This window comes from Topomyia yanbarensis, chromosome 3 (genome assembly GCF_030247195.1).
Source record: "Topomyia yanbarensis strain Yona2022 chromosome 3, ASM3024719v1, whole genome shotgun sequence".
NCBI lineage: Eukaryota > Metazoa > Arthropoda > Insecta > Diptera > Culicidae > Topomyia > Topomyia yanbarensis.
Genome location: NC_080672.1, coordinates 260,111,733 through 260,134,719, shown reverse-complemented (window position 1 = coordinate 260,134,719; position 22,987 = coordinate 260,111,733). Strand labels below are relative to the sequence as shown.

Sequence of the window (22,987 nt, the reverse complement as noted above, 5' to 3'; positions counted from 1 at the left end):
TAATAAATATGTTTGCCATTTCAGCATGGAACCCTCAGTTGAATTCAAACCTTCCTTTGCTTAACTTGTGTAATTTACAGCCGTTCCAAAATGTTGTATAGAACACTAGTGTTGACACTAATTCTCAGTTACCTGTGCACTTTCAACTTGTCACACGGATGGATTATCACTCGGGCTATTGATGCTCAAAAAGCTCTGATTGCGCGTGAGGAAGCCCTCTTTGAGCAGGCAAAGACAGCAGTTAAAGACAGAACCGATAACGCTGTAAACTCTGTCAAGGAAGGCTTACTGAATGTGGCCGAACAGATACATTACTATGTAACGTTTCCAGTTCGCTTAGGCGATCAAGTTATGCAGCGATCCAGAGGTATGCTGGACAACGCTCGAACCATTGTTCGGCATTATATATCCACTAATCCAATACCGCAATCTACGGGAACTGATCGAGGATGGCAAGAAAAAAATAATGCAACGATTCTGCAGAGGATACAGGAACAGCTTTCTGACGCGCCTATTTTGAGGATAGCACTCAACACATCATCAGATGCGCTTTCCGAAGAGCGTTCCTATGGGTGAGCGTGAAAAAGATGATTTTAATGATCCATTGAATAAAATGTACGCCTAATTCCAGAGTTATTACCAATAATACTGGTGCAGATTGAGATACGGAGATTAAGAGATAATGCTAATTGCGTGAAGAAACTGCTGCGGCCCTATTCTCACAGTCACGTCACCTATTTAATTCTAACCGCTAGGTGACGTAACTGTGACAATATAATATATTTGTGTAATTTCGTGCTATACCGTAGTCAATTTATAGTAATGCTAATAATAATCGATTCGAGCTACTAATACTGTGCGAAATAAAAATTTTGATCATGGTAATGTAATTAGCTTATTGTTTGTATAAGTTTGAGAATATATCATAATTAACGATGTTTATAAAAATATATACTCGTCGCGATGTGCTGTGAAATGGAAACACACATGGTTCTATCAACGTTTACCCTGCCTCAGTGCGTCATTCGAAGCTGGCAGAGGGAGAGTGCCTTCGGGAAATCTACCTGTTAATCATATTCCGGTTGAAAGATGGATACCAATTTTAATGTCAGAAGGGCCCCTTACACGAGGCGCTAGTAATGTCATTACTGAGCAGTAATGTCACTTTTAATGATCGTGTAAGGTGAGTAATGATGGATTTTTCATACAATTTTAGTAATGTCATTACTTAGTAATGACACTTTTATTGTACGTGTAAGGGGCCCTAGATACCTAAGAGAAGAGACGACAACAGGCTTCTTGCTCTTCTTAATTTTCTCGACTTGGCCCTGCCGTAAATCTGAAGACAACAAGCGTTCATCGTTGCCAGATTTCCTTTGAATGCTTTTTACAATTTCTGAAAGTAATTGTACCTAAAAGATCGCACCTCTACCAAGAATTTACAATGCTAGCTGCATTTAAAAATTAAATTAAATATTTATTCATGTCTCTCTTAACAATACACGTAACTATATCGTCATTCAGGTCTTTTATTCAATTTGCACGAAATGTTGATGTGTATGAAAAATAACCAGAATAGATTCAGCAGCACTGTTTTCCATTCCGATTGTAAATATAATGAACGCTCATGACTGGCAAAATGACCAATCAGAAGCTGGTTCAATATTGAGGTTAGGACTAGATCAAATTAGCTACGCGATTGTCTTCTCTTCTCTTAGTCAGATACTAGGTCCATTGTGGTTGGCCAGGAATTGATCGCTGGAAGCGCGAAAGAAGATGAATTTGTTGTTTGAAAAGGATCTTTCTCCTTCGCCGAAGATTATCGTGGTAGGTATCTCTGAGGACTAGCTAGCGAATGAAGACCTACCCGCGGTGCTTCTGAGAGAAACAAGACGTCGAAACAGATGATTTTTTTTATTATAGAGTTTTTAACCGAAGGGTCATTCGCCTCTCTGTCGGATTAGAGAAATCTCTTTAGAAAAATTTATAACCCTATGTGCGGGGTTGGGAATCGAACCCAGGTGAGCTGCGTATAAGACAAATGATTTAACAACTACGCTGTGCTCGCCCCTACAGATGGTTTACTGTGAGCTGGAGTTGATAAAAGGATGATTCCGCAACAAACTGTAGGTTGTTTATGGAGCAGTAGGTACTACTATAAGTATATTCAATATATTCATGTGGTACACAACTCGCCGCGATTTTGGAAAGTTCCGGAGGATTTTCCTAATGATACTGGCTATGGTTTGTTATCGTTTCTATCTCTCTTTTCGTGGCTTTGTTTGAGGAATCCTCATTGTTGTTTTGAACCAAATTGAAATAGCAGTGGTTTCTCAATCAATTTTCGGTGTCGTTTTGGTCTATTGTGAAATATACATCGATTGTTGTTGATGTGTATTTCATGGTCAATCAGAAATAATAAATCATGTACGGGAATGGGGCATGAAGACTTGCAACAAGAAAAGAGGTGTTCTTCGTGTTTTCTGTCAACGCGTAACGAACGCCGCGTGGGGTTTCTGTTTTTAAGATCCTGTACTGCTCATTAAGGCATAGGAGTCCCGCATGGATTTTTTCGAAAGTGAGTTGTCTTTTGGATTGTATTTTTAGACGTCTTTGTCACTATGTTTAGTACGAATTAACCGATTTCACCAATTTTCTCTATCGATATTTCAGAGCATGAGTAAGGGCGCTATAACCTAGGATCATTAGCCAGGACAGGGCTAAATACTTCTGTCCCTTCCTAGGAATCTAGGACCAAAGCAGTGATATTTACCCCTTTTAGTCAAGTCACTCCCAACGATTTTTCATATCCCCACCACATTGAAACGGTCGGTACAGTTGTCCACGTTGAATTTAGTCAGTTCATTAAATGAATAATTTAACTATCGTATAATTTTAAATCATTTTCACTTTCACGCTGCACTGTTGGCCTGGCCGCTTAATTGTTTGTGTCACCTACCATATGTACCACAAACGTCAATATTGACAAGAAAAATCATTGGAGAACATCTGCAATTTTCCAGAATCCTTGATGTATTGGCTGTGTATGTGTAGACTTGAAAAGACTAGACTAGATATCCTAATGAACGCTGTTTATAACTATCACAGCTCAAATCTTTTATGTCCCAGTCATTTAGTTTACCGAAATAAATCAATGCAATATCAACACAGTTCAAAAGTATATTTAGTATTAAAACTATAGCTATTGTTACCCTTAGTGTTTTAGATTAATCAGTTATAGAATGGGTTATGGAATTTATTCGACTGTGTAAATGAATATGTTGATGTCACATTTTGATCATCTGTTCCGACAGACATCGCAGCCAATTTTAAATGTACAGCACAAATTCAAGGCACCACAAAAACACACAGATTGAAAAAAATGTGCACTAAGAGTCCTTCCGTATTAGGGCTCGAACATAGAACCACAAAACTACCAGACATGACACTGAGAACACTCATTGCGCATGTAAAATATATGTTTTATGTAAAATTAAATTAAATAAAATTAAAATCATGTAAAAATGTTGAATTGTGTCATGTTCAAAAATTCAATTTTTTTAGTTTGTATAAACAGAGCTTATGACGGGACTATGAAGCTTTATAAAAAAATACATCCTGTATCGGATTAATCAAAGTATTATTGTAGCAAATAAATCTGCAATCAAACAATAATAAAGGTGGTTTACATGTCATTTGCTACAAATGTATTGCAGTAACGTAAGTTGGTAAAATACTACTTTCAACATTTGTAAAATGTCTCACTCACAATACATGGTGATATTGGGATTGTTACCCTAAACAGCATAACATAGAAAATAAAAGTGACAGAAAGCACAGCACGCAAACGGTTGAGTAAGCATTGCATACTGAACGGCGAATACGAAGCTATAAAGTGGGACTTGTCGATTTGATCAAAAGCAACGGAATTGTGTTTCCGTTGCGGAACCTGATATTCCTGGTGGAGACCCGGGATACAACGAAAGGCCAATGTTACAAACACATTAGTCTTAACAATTGACCGGGGCCGCGGGGGTGCGTTATTTGAACCTACCTAAGAATAAACGGGCAACCTATTCATTCTTCACAGCTATTACGATATTAAAGTTTGTTAGTAGGAAGAGAATAAAGAAGCCACCCTAACTCTTGGTTTAACAAAAAGAAGCGGCTTAGGAATTACCCAAACTTTCCCATCGCCATAATAAGGCTAAGTTATTTAGTTTTAGAAAAGCTTAAAATTCCTGCTAAATTTGCCCTTTGGGCCGTTGCACTGTGGAGTGACTGGAACGAAAAGTTGGCTAAAATAGGACAAAATATTTTAAACTTTTTAATTAAACTATATTTTTTGAACATTTTTCAATATTTTCTACACCACGTACCACTGAATTAATAACTAAAACATTGATTGATTCGTGACACACGGTCTACCATTATTAAAAATGAACACGCTTTTTTCTACTAAATCGGGCAACATGAACAATCTGTCGTAAAATTAAACAATCAATGAAGTATTTTATAGTAGAAAACGTTAATAATGATCTATTCTAACTACTATAATGCTGAACGTGTCGAACTAAAAAGTTAAACTATTTTGTTTTGAAAAATAAGTTCTTGTTTATTCCTCAAAAAGGCAAGGCGTTTTCGGGCTTTCGATTCTTTCACTGATAAAACGACGAAAACGAAACTTTTGATTTCATTGGGTCTTAAGAACGATGCTTCTTGAAGTCGCACTTTTAGTACCATTTTGCGATAAAATTTTTTTATTCAAATTAAGTTAAAAAATTTGAAAGAATACGAAACTATAGGCTATGTCAGCTCATCGGTGGTGGATACTAATCCGACCGTTCATTTGAGAGCGATTTGAAAATCATAGATTTTACATAATTATAACATTATAAGCAACTATAAGTTTTATTTCACTAGATCGCTATCTGATTTATTATCAGCTTTGTATATAGTTTACTTTTTGTAGTAGTCATATATTTTGCACGTCTTTCACCTCTCTCCCTCCGCACCTAATCAAACCAGCGCACAGTGGTCCAGAATGTGAATTTAGCAGGAATTTTAACTTTTTGTTAAAATGAAATCACTTAGCCTTACAATATGTTTGGCAAAGTTGCTGTACTTAGCAAGGCCCTTCTTTTTGTTTAAACAGAAGCTAGGGCTGTTCTAATTTTAGAAATATTTAAAATTGAACTTTTTAACGGTTCGAGATAGTGCTTGACTGTCTTCGATGACGTTGTAGAGCAACATATTTTAGACAAATTTGCGGAAGACATGCAACTTTAGGGTGTTCCTTAAAAACGGTTTTATTTCTATAACTTTTAACTATAACTATATCTTTATACGTTTCAAAGTTAAGTTATGAGAACTTTTATATAAAAATATAACATTTTCAAACAGCAGTATTTTCGATTAGGGCACTTAACATAAAATACCGTTACTGTCATATGAAGTAGCAAACTTTGTAGTATAGATCACCAAAAATTGCAATCGCGATATTTTTTTATATCTTGCATATTTACTCAAAAAATAGTTTATTTTTAGTAAAAATTATATAAAACTTTCTAACAAGAGAAGCTAGAGGTACGGTATGTTGAGACAAATTGATCTCTTTCAAAATATCTGAAAGTATTCCAAAGTGATCTCAATGAAAAATCAAAACGGCCAAAGTTCTATAAAGAAAACCATTTCTAAAAAAACACCCTGATTTTTTTGGTAAATTTCTTGTAAAATGAAAAGTACACGACATAGAGTTCCACAGTCTTAGACAAAGTATTTTAAAACTTTATTTTCTTCAATTTTTTGGAAGACAGCGAAACTCTATCTCGAACCATTAAAAAGTTCATTTTCTGATTTTGAATAATTTAGAGCCACCTTACCCACTACTTTATATATTAGAAAAGTATTGCAAAGCACAATATTTTATCATTAAAACAAAACTATATTTTTATATTGTCTACCGTGAAAGTAATTATAAAGGGTCAATTCATGAAAACTATATTTATAATAACTTTTTCAGTTTAAATTTTTTCCAACCTTTCTTCTAACAACCTTTCTTCTAAGACATTTCTTTTTTTCCCAACCGTTCTTCTAACACATCAAGACTCTAGCTTCTATTATTCAGAAGATACAAGCACTAAATATATTAAGAAAAGATTTTTTAGATCAATTTTATGGAATTTTTAAAAGTATTATTCGTATTCGTCATGTATAACTCTAATCATGATCCTATTTATAGTTGAAAAAGAATTATCTTTTGTTTGCCCCAATGAATGATATTGTCAGTCCAAAGAATACAATTTTTGGTGAAAAAGTGCTCACTACTTTTCAGCGACAATAGTTAGATATGTGGTGCCATCACACGAATTATTCGTCTTAAAAAAATATTAAAGTTGTCTGAAGTCTACTTCAGTTTTAAATCAATACCGTAAAATGGGGGAACATTGATCATTTTTTCAACAGTTTTCGAATAACTATATTTAAATCAAGTAGATGTAACTATTTGCATTTTTAAAACAAGTGCTGGTACCCATAGTTTGAAAATGTTCAAATTGTTGGGTATTTTATTTAGTTTTACTATAAAAATAAAATTACTTTGTTGTAAATTTTCATTCGTTGGTTTCGGGGTAACTTTGATCAGCAAAATATGTGTATCGAAAATGAGAGATAACGCTCGAAATGTCGTGTGAATTGCATACCGGTAGGCAATTTAATGGCCCGACATTGTGTTGTCTCGTTAGGAAAACAAAATTCTTTAGAAGGATTATCGAACTTTTTCGGAAAAACAGTAAAAAATTAAATAGCTAACAACTAAAATCTCGGTTTTTTTAAATGAATTATTGGACAAAAATGTTCGCGGTTTCTAGAAAAGTGATCAGTTCAGCTGATGTTGATTGATTTCATTATTATACGAGGAATTGTTTAAACAGATTGAAATGATGCACGAGAGTTGCATCATTTTCAATTTGAATTTGTTTTCATAAAAGGTACAATAAATGACGAAATAATCGTAGCCGATAGATGCTCAACATGTTTAGAATAAGGTTTGTATTTTCTATCGATGTTTTTGTTAGAGGGTTTAATCTTATCGTACACTACTGAAAAAAGTCTCATTTGATCAAATTGACCCCGGTGATCAAAGATACCCTGTTTTACAGTACCGCTTCAATTTTAAATTTATTGTAAAATGAAAAGTATGACAGATACAGCTTACTTGTCTTCAGCAAACTTTTACAAAATTTATCGTTCTACAACTTCGCTGAAGGTCGTTCGGCTCTAGCTAGAATGATTAAAAAGTTAGTTTTTTGATTTTGGTAAAATTAGAACCACCCTAACTCTCTTTTTAACATAAAGAAAGAACTCAGAAACTACGAAAACTTCTTCAAAGATTTATTACGACTAAGTTGTTTAGTTTTAGTAAAATTTCAAAATTCCTGAAAAATTTTCATTCTGGACCACTGTGCAGCGGTAGGACTTGAAGAGATGTGAAACAAATACTCATCGAAGAATGTTAACGTTACACACTATACAGCAATACTTCCGAAAAAGTTTACTAATGCTTTTATTCGTAGTTGACAAACAGAAAGAGAGTTTTCATTCAATTTAATAATTACCAAGCGAATAAGATTACCCAAGTATTTTTTTCTTATGCGTCGATACAAATATTTTATTTGTGCAATCATTCACATACGCACCTTCATATTTGAACAAAACATAGGGGAACATGGGGAAACTTTACCAGGTATTCAGTTAAACCTACGTAAATATCTAAAAATGTTTTAAATCTTCCAAAATTCGTTGAAATGTAATGTGCAAAAGTATTGTGCGTATTCATGATTTTTTTCAGAATTGTCATTTTACTATTCATTGGTGATAATAGGTCAATGAATAGGAAGCTCCAACATAATTGCAATTGCAATTAATAGGATATCTTTTATACTGGAAATAATGGTCCGTTTGTGACAATGCAGGTGTACCATCATGTTCAAGGGTCTGCATTTTTAATTTGTGTTGCACAGTTTGTTTCAGCGATTTACTGATCCGTTAAATGAGTAAACAAAATTGAACGAATATTACAAATACATATTAACTTTTATTAAATGGTGTCAGCTGTAGATCCAACTGCCATAGCCACTACACTATCAGTTGATAGTAAGTCGTTTGGTATAGGGACGTCAAGAGTTCAAATATAATAACTGCAAACAAGATTAGCGACTGTCTTGTTTTTAGACCGGTTTTTTAAATGTTATAGAAACTGATAGTGTCATTTTACCTTTTCTATCACAACGGGGAAATACTTGCATCGGAAATCCCGAATGACGCAAATAAGTAAGTCCTGCAGTAAACATTTTACATGGGGGAAAACTATTAAGAATTAAGAACATGTGAAACGAGCCAAGAGAAATTCGTACAGGTTTGTTGCCAAAAGAAGGTTCGTCAAAGTTCAACTATTCAACCAATTGTTTTCAAATTTTCAGGGAATAAAATAAATATGTAACCGTAGTAACTCCAGAATCAAAAGTTAGATCTGAATAAAATTCAATAGCAGTTGGTGGGTTTATTGTATTTATCCTTTAAAACCAAGTTTGTAAAAATGAGTCAAGAATGTGCTGTGAAATAGGTGTGACATTATCTTACGAACTTTGCTAGTTCCTCTGGAGTATCAAGAACGGTCATAGGTGACCAGTATGGTCAAAGCGCTTTGATTGGTCTTTAGTGATCTAGAAAGGCTAATCAAAGTAATGTTAAATTCGTTTCAATATGTCTCGCATCATTTGGACATCTTCGTGGTGCAAGTTTATATGGGAATTTGCTATGTGGCCACAGTATTCAACCCGTAATTCCGGACTGGAAGTAGGATGAACAAAAAATACAATAGCAGCTTATAGGAGCGTTAGAACCGTTCATTTGAAACAAAGTTTTTGCAAATCGGTTCAGCCAACTCAAATTGAGCGGCATTATTTGACACACACACACATGCACGCCCAGACATTTTGCGGTCTCGACGAATTTAATCGAATGATATGTGACACTCTCTGGGACTCGATTGGCAGGTCGGTTTTTGGAGTGATTGCCTAATACAGCGGTCGATTTATATGCTGTCAACATATTATTTTCAGTATTATACGAAAAAACAAATTCAATATTCCTCCAGAAAACATTTTCCTCTTCGCGGACTTTAAGGCCCCCGGGGGTCCGCGGACCCCAGGTTGAGAATCGCTGGCCTAACATGTATATAGGAAAGCCAAAAATCACTTATATTTCCAAGCCAAACTCAAATTGAGCGGCAGTATTTGACACACACACATGCACGCACAGACATTTTGCGGTCTCGACGAATTTAATCGAATGGTATGTGACACTTAGCTCTCTGGGACTCGATTGGGCTGTTGCGGACCCCGACGGTTTAACATCGATTTATATGCTGTCAACATATTATTTTCAGTCTGATACGAAAAAAAACTTGAAATTTCAATATTCCTCCAGAAAACATTTTCCTCTTCGCGGACTTCAAGGCCCCCGGGGATCCGCGGACCCCAGGTTGAGAATCGCTGGTCTAACATGTATATAAAAAAGCCAAAAATCACTTATATTTCCAAGCCAAACTAATTTCCTATCGTAAGAGTAGATTTGCTTCGTAATGACATATTTGATAGATTGATTGATTTGAGTTATCAACTAATGAAAGTAGTATTGTTCGTGAAATCTTTTTTCTAGTTGTAGCTTCGCCAAACGGTTGCCTACTCATCGTTTTTAGTTTAGCTGTGTAAATATGTTTAAGAACATGGTAAGCATGTTTGGTTATATTCAATATGATGCTGTTCGAATAATACTTCTAACATTAATAGTATTATTTCAGTATCAATTATTAGCTGACAATTAGCTAAAATATATGTTTTCGAAATCCGGACGGATCAGATTGTTTCAGATTTGGACGAATCTGAAGCTGACAAGTCCATACAAGTAAGAAATAGTGTTATCACTAGTGTATTAGGAAATGATTGAAGATTTAAAAGAACTCATTTGCTTCTTTTATAAACTGGCTGTCCGGAAATGGACGAAAGCAACACAACAAAACCGAATATGATTTTTAATTATTCGAGTTGTTTGAAACACACAAAGAACATCAATTTGAAGGAACAATGTGATCAAATGGTGGGACTAGTTCGCTATAGACGTGTGTGACAAAGATCTATTTTGCGAAGAGTACAGTCGCATTGAGACGAGAAGGTTTTTACGGTACATTGTTGTCATGTTTGTTACTATTTCAAGCAAGGTACCTTCAATGCACATATCTACATTATAGAGAGAACAATAACATTGCATCGTATGATTATTAGAATTGTCTAAAGTTGATGAAAGTTATTATGACAATTCTGCTAGTTTACTTGAGTGCTAATATGCTACAGAATTTGCGAATGATGCTGATGATGCGCTATCTCTGGTAGTCGACACTGAGCTAACAAGGCATCAATACTTACTGACTAGCGAATAAGTTGTGAAAAGGCGTCTTTTAATATTTGGCTAGATTATAAAAGAAGCGCTTTTTTCTATACCTAAATCGAAAACATAGCTAAGAAATCAATCGAATTAAGGCTAGCTTAAACACACAATTAATTAAATCGTCGCTTAAAATCAACAAAAGCTATCCGAGTTGATAGCTGAAAGTCATAGTAAGAATGTCGAACCCAAGTTCAGAACCCAAGAATTCCGGAACTGTCGATAGTGGACAATATATTCAAAGAATCGTTGATTTGCCCTCAGTGATCTAGACTTGCAAATAGAAATGATGTGATCAAGGCTGGAAGAAGTCATTTCAAATGACATTTTTATGCGAAAGTTCAGGGAAAAACCAACGCGACCGCCACGCTCCAAGTGTACCTAAAGCTGTTATACATGTAAACGGACGAGAGAAAAGCAAAAACTTTCGTGCTGCTGAGCGTGCCTGTTACATGTTCGTGAAGGTTCGGTTATTCGACTTGCTGCCGTAGTTGGGTTTCGTTCGCTAGCTGTTGCGAATGTATGTGAATGGCCCGTGTGTTTAACTTTCATCATCCGTTGCGTTGGAACTGTTGCAAATAAATTTCATAGCAGCGGTTCAAAATGAATGTAGTGAACGACATTCATGGCTTATATTTGCAAGATTGGAATGTGCGGCAGTCCTTTTTTCGCTTGCTATAGGAAAGGACTGCAAGCAAAATATTAGCGGTCACATAGTATCGTTGAAGGGAAAGTTGTTGGCCATTGGAAATCTATAGTTTTGTATATTTACAATGCGCTGATGCGTCAAAATGGAAATATTTTCAATTTTTTAGTAATGAGTTTTAGATTGAAGGGGAAATTGTTGGCCGCTGAAAATCAATAGTTTTGTACATTTCCAAGGAGCAGGGGGTCCGCCGATGCGTCAAAATGGAAATGTTTTCAAGTTTTCAGTAATGAGTTTTATATTGAAAGGGAAATTGTTGACCATTGAAAATCAATAGTTTTGACATTTACAATGCGCAGGGGGGGGGGGGGGGTCCGCTGGTGCGTCAAAATGGAAATGTTTTCAACTTTTTGGTAATGAGTTTTAGACTGAAGGGGAAATTGTTGGCCGTTAAAAATCAATAGTTTTGGACATTTACAATGCACACGGGCAACCGCCAATGTGACATAATGGAATCTTTTTTATGCAATAGTAGCATAATCCGGTTACAGAATGATGGTATTGCAAGACAAAATTTTCGTTATTTTTCTCCTTTAATCAGGAAAATAAATTGTTTCATTAATAATTTTGTGCCAATACATAAGAAACAATTATAGAAATATTTCCATAGTGGAAATCTCAAAAGGAAATGTTTTCGATAATTTTTACCGCTATCTTGCAGTATTTTAGTCGCATAATAGCGAAAACTCAGTTTGTTTACATTAGCGATTTAAGCCAGTGATGCCACTATTAAATCTGTACCGGGAGTTGAAAAATCTTTTCTATCTGTACTCTTCTATCGAAAAAAGGACCGGATTCTGTACCCAAACAATAACGAGGTTGTTAAAATTTTCCATTCGGGAAAATCAAACCAGACATTCTGACTCGGTTGTTTTATTTGAGCTGGAATTCCGCAAGAACCCAGTAAACTAAAAGGCGGCGCCGTAACTTGCCGTTCACTGTAAAAGTAGTGTGGGAAACCAGTTAGAATTCTGGATGAGTTTGATTGGGTAATGTCAATATCAGCTCCAGCTCAAATTCTCACTGCCACTTTGTTTGCCAGCCAAAGGTGGCCAACAGAGTGGCGGCGAGAAGCTGAGATGGGGTTGGAAATATCAATAAGATGCGAGAAACCAGCTTGCAGGAATTCAAATGGAGTACGTCAGAGTAAACGTATGCACTCCGAGAAGATTCGCTCAGCTTTTATTGGACATCATCCCTTTGATTTGCTGGAAGCATGTTTCTCGCATATTGCATTATAATGTCAGCTTCAGTTCAAGCTCAATAAGTACCAGCTCCACTTCAAATTCTTGCCATCACTGCTGCCTAACTCAACTGTTTACTGGGATGCATCGCAGGGTTAAATTATTTTACCTTGCTGTCATGTAAAAAATCTGTACCATTTATTAGGGATAACGTACAGAATCTGTGCCAAAAATGCTTCAGAAATCTGTACCTTTCTAGATAAATCTGTACTTGCGGCATCACTGATTTGGGCTCTCATGAAAGATCCATGTCGAAGTGAGAATTGCGTATCAAAAGAAAAATGAAAAAAGAAGAAAAAAAAAGAAATTGATAGTTAGCAGTTTGATGGGCTCTAGCAGATAAACCAAGTTGATTTCGAGTAAATCCTTTCTTGAGCATATTTTTGTTATCTTAGAGATCCGAAAAGAGTTAAGCGGCTGTATCTAGGGACAAAGAAAGAATATTTTAAGAGCATCGGTTGATTAAAAAGAAAGAAAAATATATTTCTCGATTTTGTCAATGTCCCCGTTTTATCAGCCTAAAATTCACCAATGGGCTGATAAAAACGGGTCTTCACTGTATTACCATTATAAATCACAAAATGGTGGAAACTCGTCAACCGTTATACCGAAATGAAAAAAAACTGGAGAAAGTAGCTACTACTTTGAAAACGTATTGTAATTGAAATATGTCATGTTTTGTTGAACAAATTACATTACTGTAATTAAAACTAATCGATAAAAGTCATATTGCGGAAATTGTTCGAAAAAATACATCACAGGTCGTACAATAAGCAATATGCTACTATTGCACAAAAAAGATTCCATTATGTCACATTGGCGGTTGCCCGTGTGCATTGTAAATGTCCAAAACTATTGATTTTTAACGGCCATCAATTTCCCCTTCAAATTTAAAACTCATTACCAAAAAGTTGAAAACATTTCCATTTTGACGCACCAGCGAACCTCCCTGCGCATTGTAAATGTCAAAACTATTGGTTTTCAACGGTCAACAATTTCCCCTTCAATATAAAACACATTACTGAAAACTTGAAAACATTTCCATTTTGACACATCGGCGGACCTCCCTGCGCATTGTGAATTTACAAAACTATTGATTTTCAACGGCCAACAACTTCTCCTTCAATATAAAACTCATTACCAAAAAGCTGAAAACATTTCCATTTTCACGCATCGGCGGACCCCCTACGCATTGTAAATGTACAAAACTATTGATTTTCAACGGTCAATAATTTCCCCTTCAATATAAAACTCATTACTAAAAAGTTGAAATTATTTCAATTTTCACGCATTAGCGGACCCCCTGCGCATTGTAAATGTTAAAACTATTGATTTTCAACGGCCAACAACTTCTCCTTCAATATAAAACTCATTACCAAATGGTTAAAAAAAATCAATTTTGGCGCATCGGCGGACCCCCTGCGCATTATAAATGTCAAAACTATTGCTTTTCAACGGTCAACAATTCTCCCTTCAATATAAAACTCATTACTGAAAACTTGAAAACATTTTCATTTTGACGCATCGGCAGACCCCCCTGCTCCTTGGAAATGTACAAAACTATTGATTTTCAGCGGCCAACAATTTCCCCTTCAATCTAAAACTCATTACTAAAAGGTTGAAAATATTTCCATTTTGACGTATCAGCGCATTGTAAATATACAAAACTATAGATTTTCAATGGCCAACAACTTTCCCTTCAACGATACTATGTGACCGCCAATATTTTGCTAGCAGTCCTTTCCTATAGCAAGCGAAAAAAGGACTGCCGCACATTCCAATCTTGCAAATATAAGCCATGAATGTCGTTCACTACATTCATTTTGAACCGCTGCTATGAAATTTATTTGCAACAGTTCCAACGCAACGGATGATGAAAGTTAAACACACGGGCCATTCACATACATTCGCAACAGCTAGCGAACGAAACCCAACTACGGCAGCAAGTCGAATAACCGAACCTTCACGAACATGTAACAGGCACGCTCAGCAGCACGAGTTTTTGCTTTTCTCTCTTCCGTTTACATGTATAACAGCTTTAGGTACACTTGGAGCGTGGCGGTCGCGTTGGTTTTTTCCCGAACTTTCGCATTACAATGGAATTCGAAATGACTTCTTCCAGCCTTGGTGGTGGGAAACAAAACTGCTGTGTGGCGTTCACGCACACCAAAGAGATTACATTCATTGATCGACATTCATACGTACACCAACCATGAAATTCGTCTATGACTTTCCTGCTCGGGCAGCAGCGTGAAAGTTTGTAAGCTTATGACGTTCATAAAAAATGTCACGTTTCCAGCCCTGGATGTGATCTAGACTTGCAAATAGAAATGGATTTTTAACCTATGGGAAATTCTTATGTGGCCGCAATAATCAACCTGTAACTCCGGAACCAAATGTCAGTTATGAATGAAATTCAACGTCAGTCCATGGGAGTACTGTATCTTTCATTTGAAAACAAATTTGTAAAAATCGGTCAACAATTCCCTAAGAAAAAGGTGTGACATTAACTTACAAACGTGGAAAGTTCATCAAGAACCGTCATAGGTTGCTTAGAATGATCCTTAGTGACCTAGACCCGCTAATCCAAGTTATGGTGCACCCTTTTTAATACGTATTTGGACCATCATGATGTTACCATTTTAAATGGGAATTTGCTGGGTGACCGCACTCTTCAACCCGTAACTCTGGTACCGGAAGTCCGATCGATAAAAAAATCAATGGCAGCTTATGGGAGCGTTCCTGAAATCAAGTTTAAGCGATTCGGTTCAGCCATCTCGGAGAAAAGTGAGTTTTGAAAACTAACACACACACATACACATTTGTCAATTTCGACGAACTGAGTCGAAAACTATATGAGGCTCGGCCCACCGTGCCTCGGTTAAAAAGTCGGTTTTCAGAGTGATTGTATATCCTTTGTATATGAGAAAGGCAAAACGTTGGATTATCGTGTGATCTTAGTAGTAGAAACAGACACTTTTGGAGGCATTCTTTCAAGTACATCTACCCATTGACCGTTCTGGTTTTCACGAACGAGGTGTTTCGCTTTCCACGCGAACAAATTGTCTGTCAAATCATGTATATTTTTGGCAATAGACATCTGCTTTCTAACATCTTCAGGGACGTCAAGCGAAAAGGAGCACATAAAGCTGCCGGAAAACTGCTTTCGCATAAGTCTCGTCAGCCATGACGAGGCAATTCGGTTTGGTGCCATTTGGACTTTGTTCGTGTTTAATTCTTCACGTTTTTTGCATCTTGAACAAAAGTACAGTTTTTGCGCCACATCACTCACTGAACTATTGGAATTATTCTTAAAAACTATCTATTATGTCCATATGAGCCTGCCTAGTCCTAGTTTTCCGTTCTAAATTTATAACTGATTCGCTCTACAATACCTATCCGTCTTTCAATTTCCTTGCTTTCGTTTATCTTAGTCTTAAATTTGCCGAAAATAGCCAAAAAACGATACAGTTGAACCTTGCGGCAATAAAAACATAGTGACACAATTACCTAGTGGGCAGATCCTTTTCAAACTTTCAGACAATAAAACATAGCCCATTAGTAAGTTTATGGCATATTTATTTCATTCAACTTTAATACCACAACCGTACGTTCGCACCTTACGCATAACTCCTTTAATTAGGTTCTGTACAACATCTGCAGCTTATTCTGTACGGAAACCTTTTTCTTCATGTATTCCTCAGATTTGACCTCTTTGGGATGCTTCCGTCGTACCTGCTTCATAACTGCCCATGGGCAATGTTGGGCTTAGTTCTCGTGCGTTGGGAGGGGAAGGCTTCATGTCCTTGAGTACGAAAGTGACCCCGTTGGCTTCAATCCACTCCAGAACAACATTTGAATAGTGGCGCGAAGCCAAATCCGGTCAGAAGATCGTAGGGCCCTCGTGTGGCTTCAACAGAGGATGCAGACGCTTCTGTAGACACTCCTTGGGGTAGATCTCCCCGTTCACAGTCCCGATAGTCACGAACAGGCCCGATGAGAGGGGGAGGCAGCCAGGGTAATTGCCCTGGGGCCCGGGTCGTATTAGGGGGCCCGCGTTTTTACCCGGAAGATAGGCGAACACGTCCGGTTTTCATAGAAGAGCCATAAAAATAGCAATAGTAATTTCTTTGTAATCATTCGCCTTGTTAAATTGTTATATGATAAAAACGTAAAAAATGAAAACTTTATTTGATAGTTGACATTTGTTAAAACAATTGTTCGCAAGGGAGTTGTCTTCTTTGTGTACAAGTATATGAAACGAGTTTAATTGCTTGAATTTGTTAGTAAGTATAGAAGTTGTATTCTACTTCTTCGTTATCGACGCCAGAGATGTGACTCCACTATCTGGACTAGATATCGATCCATCAACTCATGGACCGGAGACCGGCTGCTTTACTCCACTTCTGAAGGAGACGTGACCACAGATTTTTTCACCTCAGAAAAATCTCAACGATCTCGGTTGGGATTGAACCCAGGGCAACTAGAATGAGTGGCGGTCACGCTTTCCACTCAGCCACCGGCACCGTCCAAATATACGTATGCGTTCCAATCTGGGGCAGATCACTTGTGATGCATTTTTAAAAATCAGCTAAATTAAGTGCATTTCTTTCCATCAAAATAGAAATTCGTAATGTATTTTGCGTTGCGTGTAAGACGTCAAAACCCTACAAAAAATTAGCCCTACATTCAACAAAACGTCGAACAAAGTGAATATGCTTAGGACGTTTGTTAAACAAACTTTTCTGCGAGGGAGTGCAGAGTTGATGCAAAAATGAAAATTAAATGCATTTTTTCTAATTTGATGCAAATTGTTATACATTTCTAGAGTGATCTGCCTCTAGGTTCCAATAGTTACCTAAACTCGTATGCCTTCATTTAATAAATGATGATGCAATAAACTTAAAATCAAAATGTAAATTCTGCACGATTTTTCGAAAAAATCAATTGCAAATATAATCCACAATAGACGTTTGCGTAATTTCAACCAATCATTTAGTTAGAGTTTGGATTAAACCAAGTATACATGCAAATCTTCTCATAGATCAGTGATCAAACGCGTATACTAAAATGAGACGAGGTTTTCGACTGTGGATCGAATCCCATTTCCATAGGCACTAAATCATCTATTTAAACAGTTGGCATGCCAAAGAAGAGGTGCTTTTGAACTAGCTCTATTCTGGCACACTGTTTTGCCTTTTTCATCACTAAGTGTACTTTATTGATCTTCATAGAACTATGAAGCCGCAAAGAATATGTTTAGTATGCGAATATAGAACATGTCTAAAACCATTAAATAATGCTTCGTGGTCTCTTGAGAGAAATCATGAAAAGACAATTCATGGCAAGGCACTAATCTCCGATCAACACGGGGAACGTACCATTTGAGCTAGATGCTACTGATTCCTGAGTACCCACAAATTGAAAAACTCGTAACTATGGAAATTTTACCCGATTCGGATACAACGGAATAAGAAACTAGCGAAATTCACATGTCTGGCACGCTATCTGTGGATGTGGCAATATGAGTCAACCGGAGACTAATAGAAACCACGGACTCACATACTGAACTAGAGGGCTTAGGTTTAAAAGGGCCCGGCAGTATTACAAGCCTTGGGGCCCGACACGGCTCTCGACGGCCCTGGTCACGAATGGCGCACTCAGTTTGCCACATGAGGAGATCGTTTGTCAAATCATGTATTTATTGGCAAACTTTGAAAGTTTCTGCTTCCTTACTTCCTCCTGATCATCAAACTTGTGCTGGGCGGCGAAGAACAGTAGTCCCGGAAGCAGCCGGAAGTCCGCCTTGACGTAAGTCTCATCATCCATAATGATACAATGAGGCTTCGTCAGCATCTGGGTGTACAGTTTCGGGCTCGTGATTTTCCAACCGTATTTTGCCGTTCGTCACGATTTGGAGTCTTCTCCACTTTGTACGTATGTAGTCCCTCCAGGTCCTTGGTTCTCTAGACGAAAAACTTGGACAGATTCAACTTTTTGGCCACATCCCTGACAAAAGCATTGGGATTCCGCTTAATCGCTTTCACTACACGCTTGTGATCCTGATCACTAATATAACATCTATTCTGCCCGCATTTTTCCTTCCGTTCGATGCTCGGAGTTTGATAGTAACGTTTAATCACACGACTCACCGTTGCCTGCATGATTCCGAGTTGTTTTCCTATGTCCCGATGAGAGAGTTGAGGATTTTCCAGGTGCTTGCACAAAATTCCCCTAACAGGGAAAGAGAGGTTCGCGACTGACTGCGTTAAAAATATAATGTAAACCTGGGACGGGACCTGCGGATAGATGTTTTTTTTTCGATTTTTTGTTTTTGATTCTCCATACTACTCACATACGCTCTCATTCTGGTTCACATATCGCTCACATGCCATCTTATTCTGGCCCAGACTGGTTCAAAATGACGCTTGAGAGCTGGATCAATTTGACACTTGTTGTTTTTATGAGAAAATACCGAATGGGTTATTTTATACAACGTTTTGCCTTTCTCAATAGAAAGGTATTGCAATTGCTCTGAAAACCGACTTTTTAACGGAGGCCCGGAGGGCCGAGTGACATATACCATTCGATTCAGTTCGTCGAGTTCGGCAAATGTCTGTGTGTGTATGTATGTGTGTATGTATGTATGTGTGTGTGTATGTGTGTGTGTATGTGACCAAAAATGTCACTCATTTTTCTCAGAGATGGCTGAACCGATTTTGACAAACTTAGTCTCAAATGAAAGGTGCAACGTTCCCATAGGCTGCTATTGAATTTCTAATGGATCCGACTTCCGGTTCCGGATTTACAGGGTGATAAGTACGAACACGCAGAAAATGTCGATTTTAATAAATTCTGCAATGAATGTATAAAGGTGAAAATTTTTCCAAAATACGACCACAACTGCTTCGATTTGTAGTATTAGGTCACTAACATCCATTCAAAGTCTATTTGGCCACATTGGCCACCATCTTCGGTTCCGGAAGCCCCGGCGGAAGTATCTAAATTCAGAATAACAGTCACATCGGTTTCTCGGAGATGGCTAGACCGATTCGACTAAACTTGGCCTCAAATGAAAGGTATTGCGTCCCTGTAAATGGCTATTTAATTTCATCCCGATACGACTTCCGGTTCCGGAGTTACAGGTTGTGGCGTGCGATCACATAGCAAATTGTGATTCAAACCGATACTCCGATGAAAGCAAAAAAGGTAAAAATTTCGCTAAAATGTCTCTCAAACAACTTAAATTTGCTGTTCTAGGTCACCGACGGCCAACCAAACTTTCGTTGACTACATTGACCACCATAAACGGTTCCGGAAGTGCCCGGGAAAAGCGGCCATCTTTCAAAATTTACGAACTCACATCAGTTTCCCGGAAATGGTTGGGCCGATTTTCACAAGCTTAGTCCCAAATGATAGCTATAATATCCCCATAGATGTCTATAAAATTTCGTACGGATCGCTTATATGGTTCCGGAAATATAGACTAAACCGTCCGGTCACATATGAAATTCCGATATAAGCCGGAACTCAATTTTTTTTTTTCAAAGGGGGGACCTCATGAAATTTCAGAAATCGAATTCGTATTTTTGATGCCAAACATCTTTAAAATGCATGAAACGTCGAGATTTTATGTTATCTCGAAAAAATTTTTTTTTATAAAAATCGACTTTTTGGGACTTTGCCGATTTTGCACCTTTTTGCCTTTCTCAATAGAAAGGTATTGCAATTGCTCTGAAAACCGACTTTTTAACGGAGGCCCGGAGGGCCGAGTGACATATACCATTCGATTCAGTTCGTCGAGTTCGGCAAATGTCTGTGTGTGTGTATGTATGTGTGTATGTATGTATGTGTGTGTGTATGTGTGTGTGTATGTGACCAAAAATGTCACTCATTTTTCTCAGAGATGGCTGAACCGATTTTGACAAACTTAGTCTCAAATGAAAGGTGCAACGTTCCCATAGGCTGCTATTGAATTCCTAATGGATCCGACTTCCGGTTCCGGATTTACAGGGTGATAAGTACGAACACGCAGAAAATGTCGATTTTAATAAATTCTGCAATGAATGTATAAAGGTGAAAATTTTTCCAAAATACGACCACAACTGCTTCGATTTGTAGTATTAGGTCACTAACATCCATTCAAAGTCTATTTGGCCACATTGGCCACCATCCTCGGTTCCGGAAGCCCCGGCGGAAGTATCTAAATTCAGAATAACAGTCACATCGGTTTCTCGGAGATGGCTAGACCGATTCGACTAAACTTGGCCTCAAATGAAAGGTATTGCGTCCCCGTAAATGGCTATTTAATTTCATCCCGATACGACTTCCGGTTCCGGAGTTACAGGTTGTGGCGTGCGATCACATAGCAAATTGTGATTCAAACCGATACTCCGATGAAAGCAAAAAAGGTAAAAATTTCGCTAAAATGTCTCTCAAACAACTTAAATTTGCTGTTCTAGGTCACCGACGGCCAACCAAACTTTCGTTGACTACATTGACCACCATAAACGGTTCCGGAAGTGCCCGAAAAAGCGGCCATCTTTCAAAATTTACGAACTCACATCAGTTTCCCGGAAATGGTTGGGCCGATTTTCACAAACTTAGTCCCAAATGATAGCTATAATATCCCCATAGATGTCTATAAAATTTCGTACGGATCGCTTATATGGTTCCGGAAATATAGACTAAACCGTCCGGTCACATATGAAATTCCCATATAAGCCGGAACTCAAATTTTTTTTTTCAAAGGGGGGACCTCATGAAATTTCAGAAATCGAATTCGTATTTTTGATGCCAAACATCTTTAAAATGCATGAAACGTCGAGATTTTATGTTATCTCGAAAACATTTTTTTTATAAAAATCGACTTTTTGGGACTGCCGATTTTGCACCTTTTTTTAGTTCAATATTACCGTGGCTGTTTTTTCTTTTTCAAAATTTTAGAACTCGAATAATGATTTATTTTCCTGTATATAGTTGTCATGTGATGTATAATAATAAAATGTAATATATGCATTTAAAAGCTTTTAATGAATATAAACAACGCACACATTCTCGTGATTCATGATTGAGAAAGGCACAATTGCACCGCTAGGTGGATTAAAATAGGTTTTTCCGTGATGCAATTTAAAGTGGGACACCCTTCAAACCATTGCAGCCAACGAGTACCCGATGAATCAAATTTCTCTCGAATCTATAGGGAAGATTTAGAAACTTGAAATAATACAACAAATAGTTCTTTATCTCTGTCAAACATCCTAATTTTGAGAAGGTCAATTAGAATTATCGAAGACGTTGCCATGAATCCTGACAAATATTGCAATGCCACGAATAGTTTTATGGCGTTTGTTAAAATTTAAGCCAAATTTAGTTTACAGGATAAAAGACAATGTGGTAGCAGATTCATTCAAGTATACATGTGTTATCGCCGAGATCAAGTGAGGAAATGAAAAAAAGTTAGCGGTATGTTAATGGAAAAGCAATGAAAAATCACCTAGCATTTTGTAAAAGAACATTAATACCATTAAACATTAAAAAGCTATGTTTTCACGAAAAAAAACTTAAAACAAAGTTGCTCTGTACATCCCGACAATTCTTTCATATTTCGAAGTTCTAGAGAAGCTGAACTTTTTGGATAAAATTGTTTTACCAAACACACAGTGACCCTGCTTGCGTCACCACCCACTTACTCCAACTACACATTTTATAAAAAAAGTATTTGAAAACAACTTGGTTCTGGTTAGGTGTGGTAGCTTAGCTCCTTTCACGAATAATCCAAAAATATATTTCTGGGATAGATTAAAAGTCGCCATATAGGTAGCAAAGTGTTTGAAATTAAGAAAATTTACTTATTGCGCTCGAAAACACAATTCAGCTTTTTGCTGGTAGTTGCGTTCCCAAATGCGCACCCTACTTTGCCAAGTCGTTCGTCCAGTGTCAATTTTGAAATATCATCCCGGCATCAAAGTCCCTCTAAACAAGGTCCTAGCATGCGTCAAAACAGAAACAGCCTATAAAACGTGGTATTGATGACGTAGACACTACCATTCGCTCTTAGAACCTGTCACACATACGAATACAGAGACAGTTTTCGTTTTGACGCATGCTAAGACCTGCTCAACCCAAACATTAAACGCGAAATTATAATTTTAGATTTTTTCCGTTGAGGAAAAAATTTTGGTTTGGTTCGAGTCGGCACAATCGACTGGCAATTCTGCAGATTGTAGTCGAATTTGGACGCCAGCAAAAAGCTGAATATGCCCGTAACATTTCCAAAACAAAATGCAATTTAACATAAACACATCTGATGATGTATTTACATATTGAGAGGCAGCGCCTTGTGTCTAATAAAAATAAAGAAAAACGCACTTCCCCTAATATCTGAGTTCCTCAAACATGTTTTTTGCTGTGCCCAAGCAACCTGTACAAGGTCAATTAAAAAGCACAGAATCACTGCAACACCGTATAATTGTTTAAATTTCGCATGCTGCATCGTTTTTGCGAACATACCCATCTACAACAAAGTTAATCT

General features: G+C 37.2%; 1 protein-coding gene and 1 long non-coding RNA gene across 2 annotated transcripts in view; one reads left to right on the top strand and one right to left on the bottom strand.

Moving 5' to 3' along the window:
• LOC131691685 (uncharacterized) overlaps positions 1-22,987 on the bottom strand; it is a 124,889-nt gene that overhangs the window by 55,009 nt on the left and 46,893 nt on the right. The gene's annotated exons all lie outside the window — the stretch shown is intronic.
• LOC131691679 (uncharacterized) lies at positions 40-854 on the top strand. The gene is made up of 2 exons (XM_058978258.1): positions 40-572; positions 632-854. The coding sequence occupies exons 1-2, from the start codon at positions 91-93 to the stop codon at positions 660-662; spliced, it is 513 nt and encodes a 170-aa protein (XP_058834241.1). The 5' UTR covers positions 40-90; the 3' UTR covers positions 663-854.

Coding starts and splice junctions, on each gene's coding strand:
- LOC131691679 (XM_058978258.1), top strand. CDS start 91: ATGTTGTATAGAACACTAGTGTTGACACTAATTCTCAGTTACCTGTGC. Junction 573..631: donor TCCGAAGAGCGTTCCTATGG/GTGAGCGTGAAA, acceptor GCCTAATTCCAG/AGTTATTACCAATAATACTG.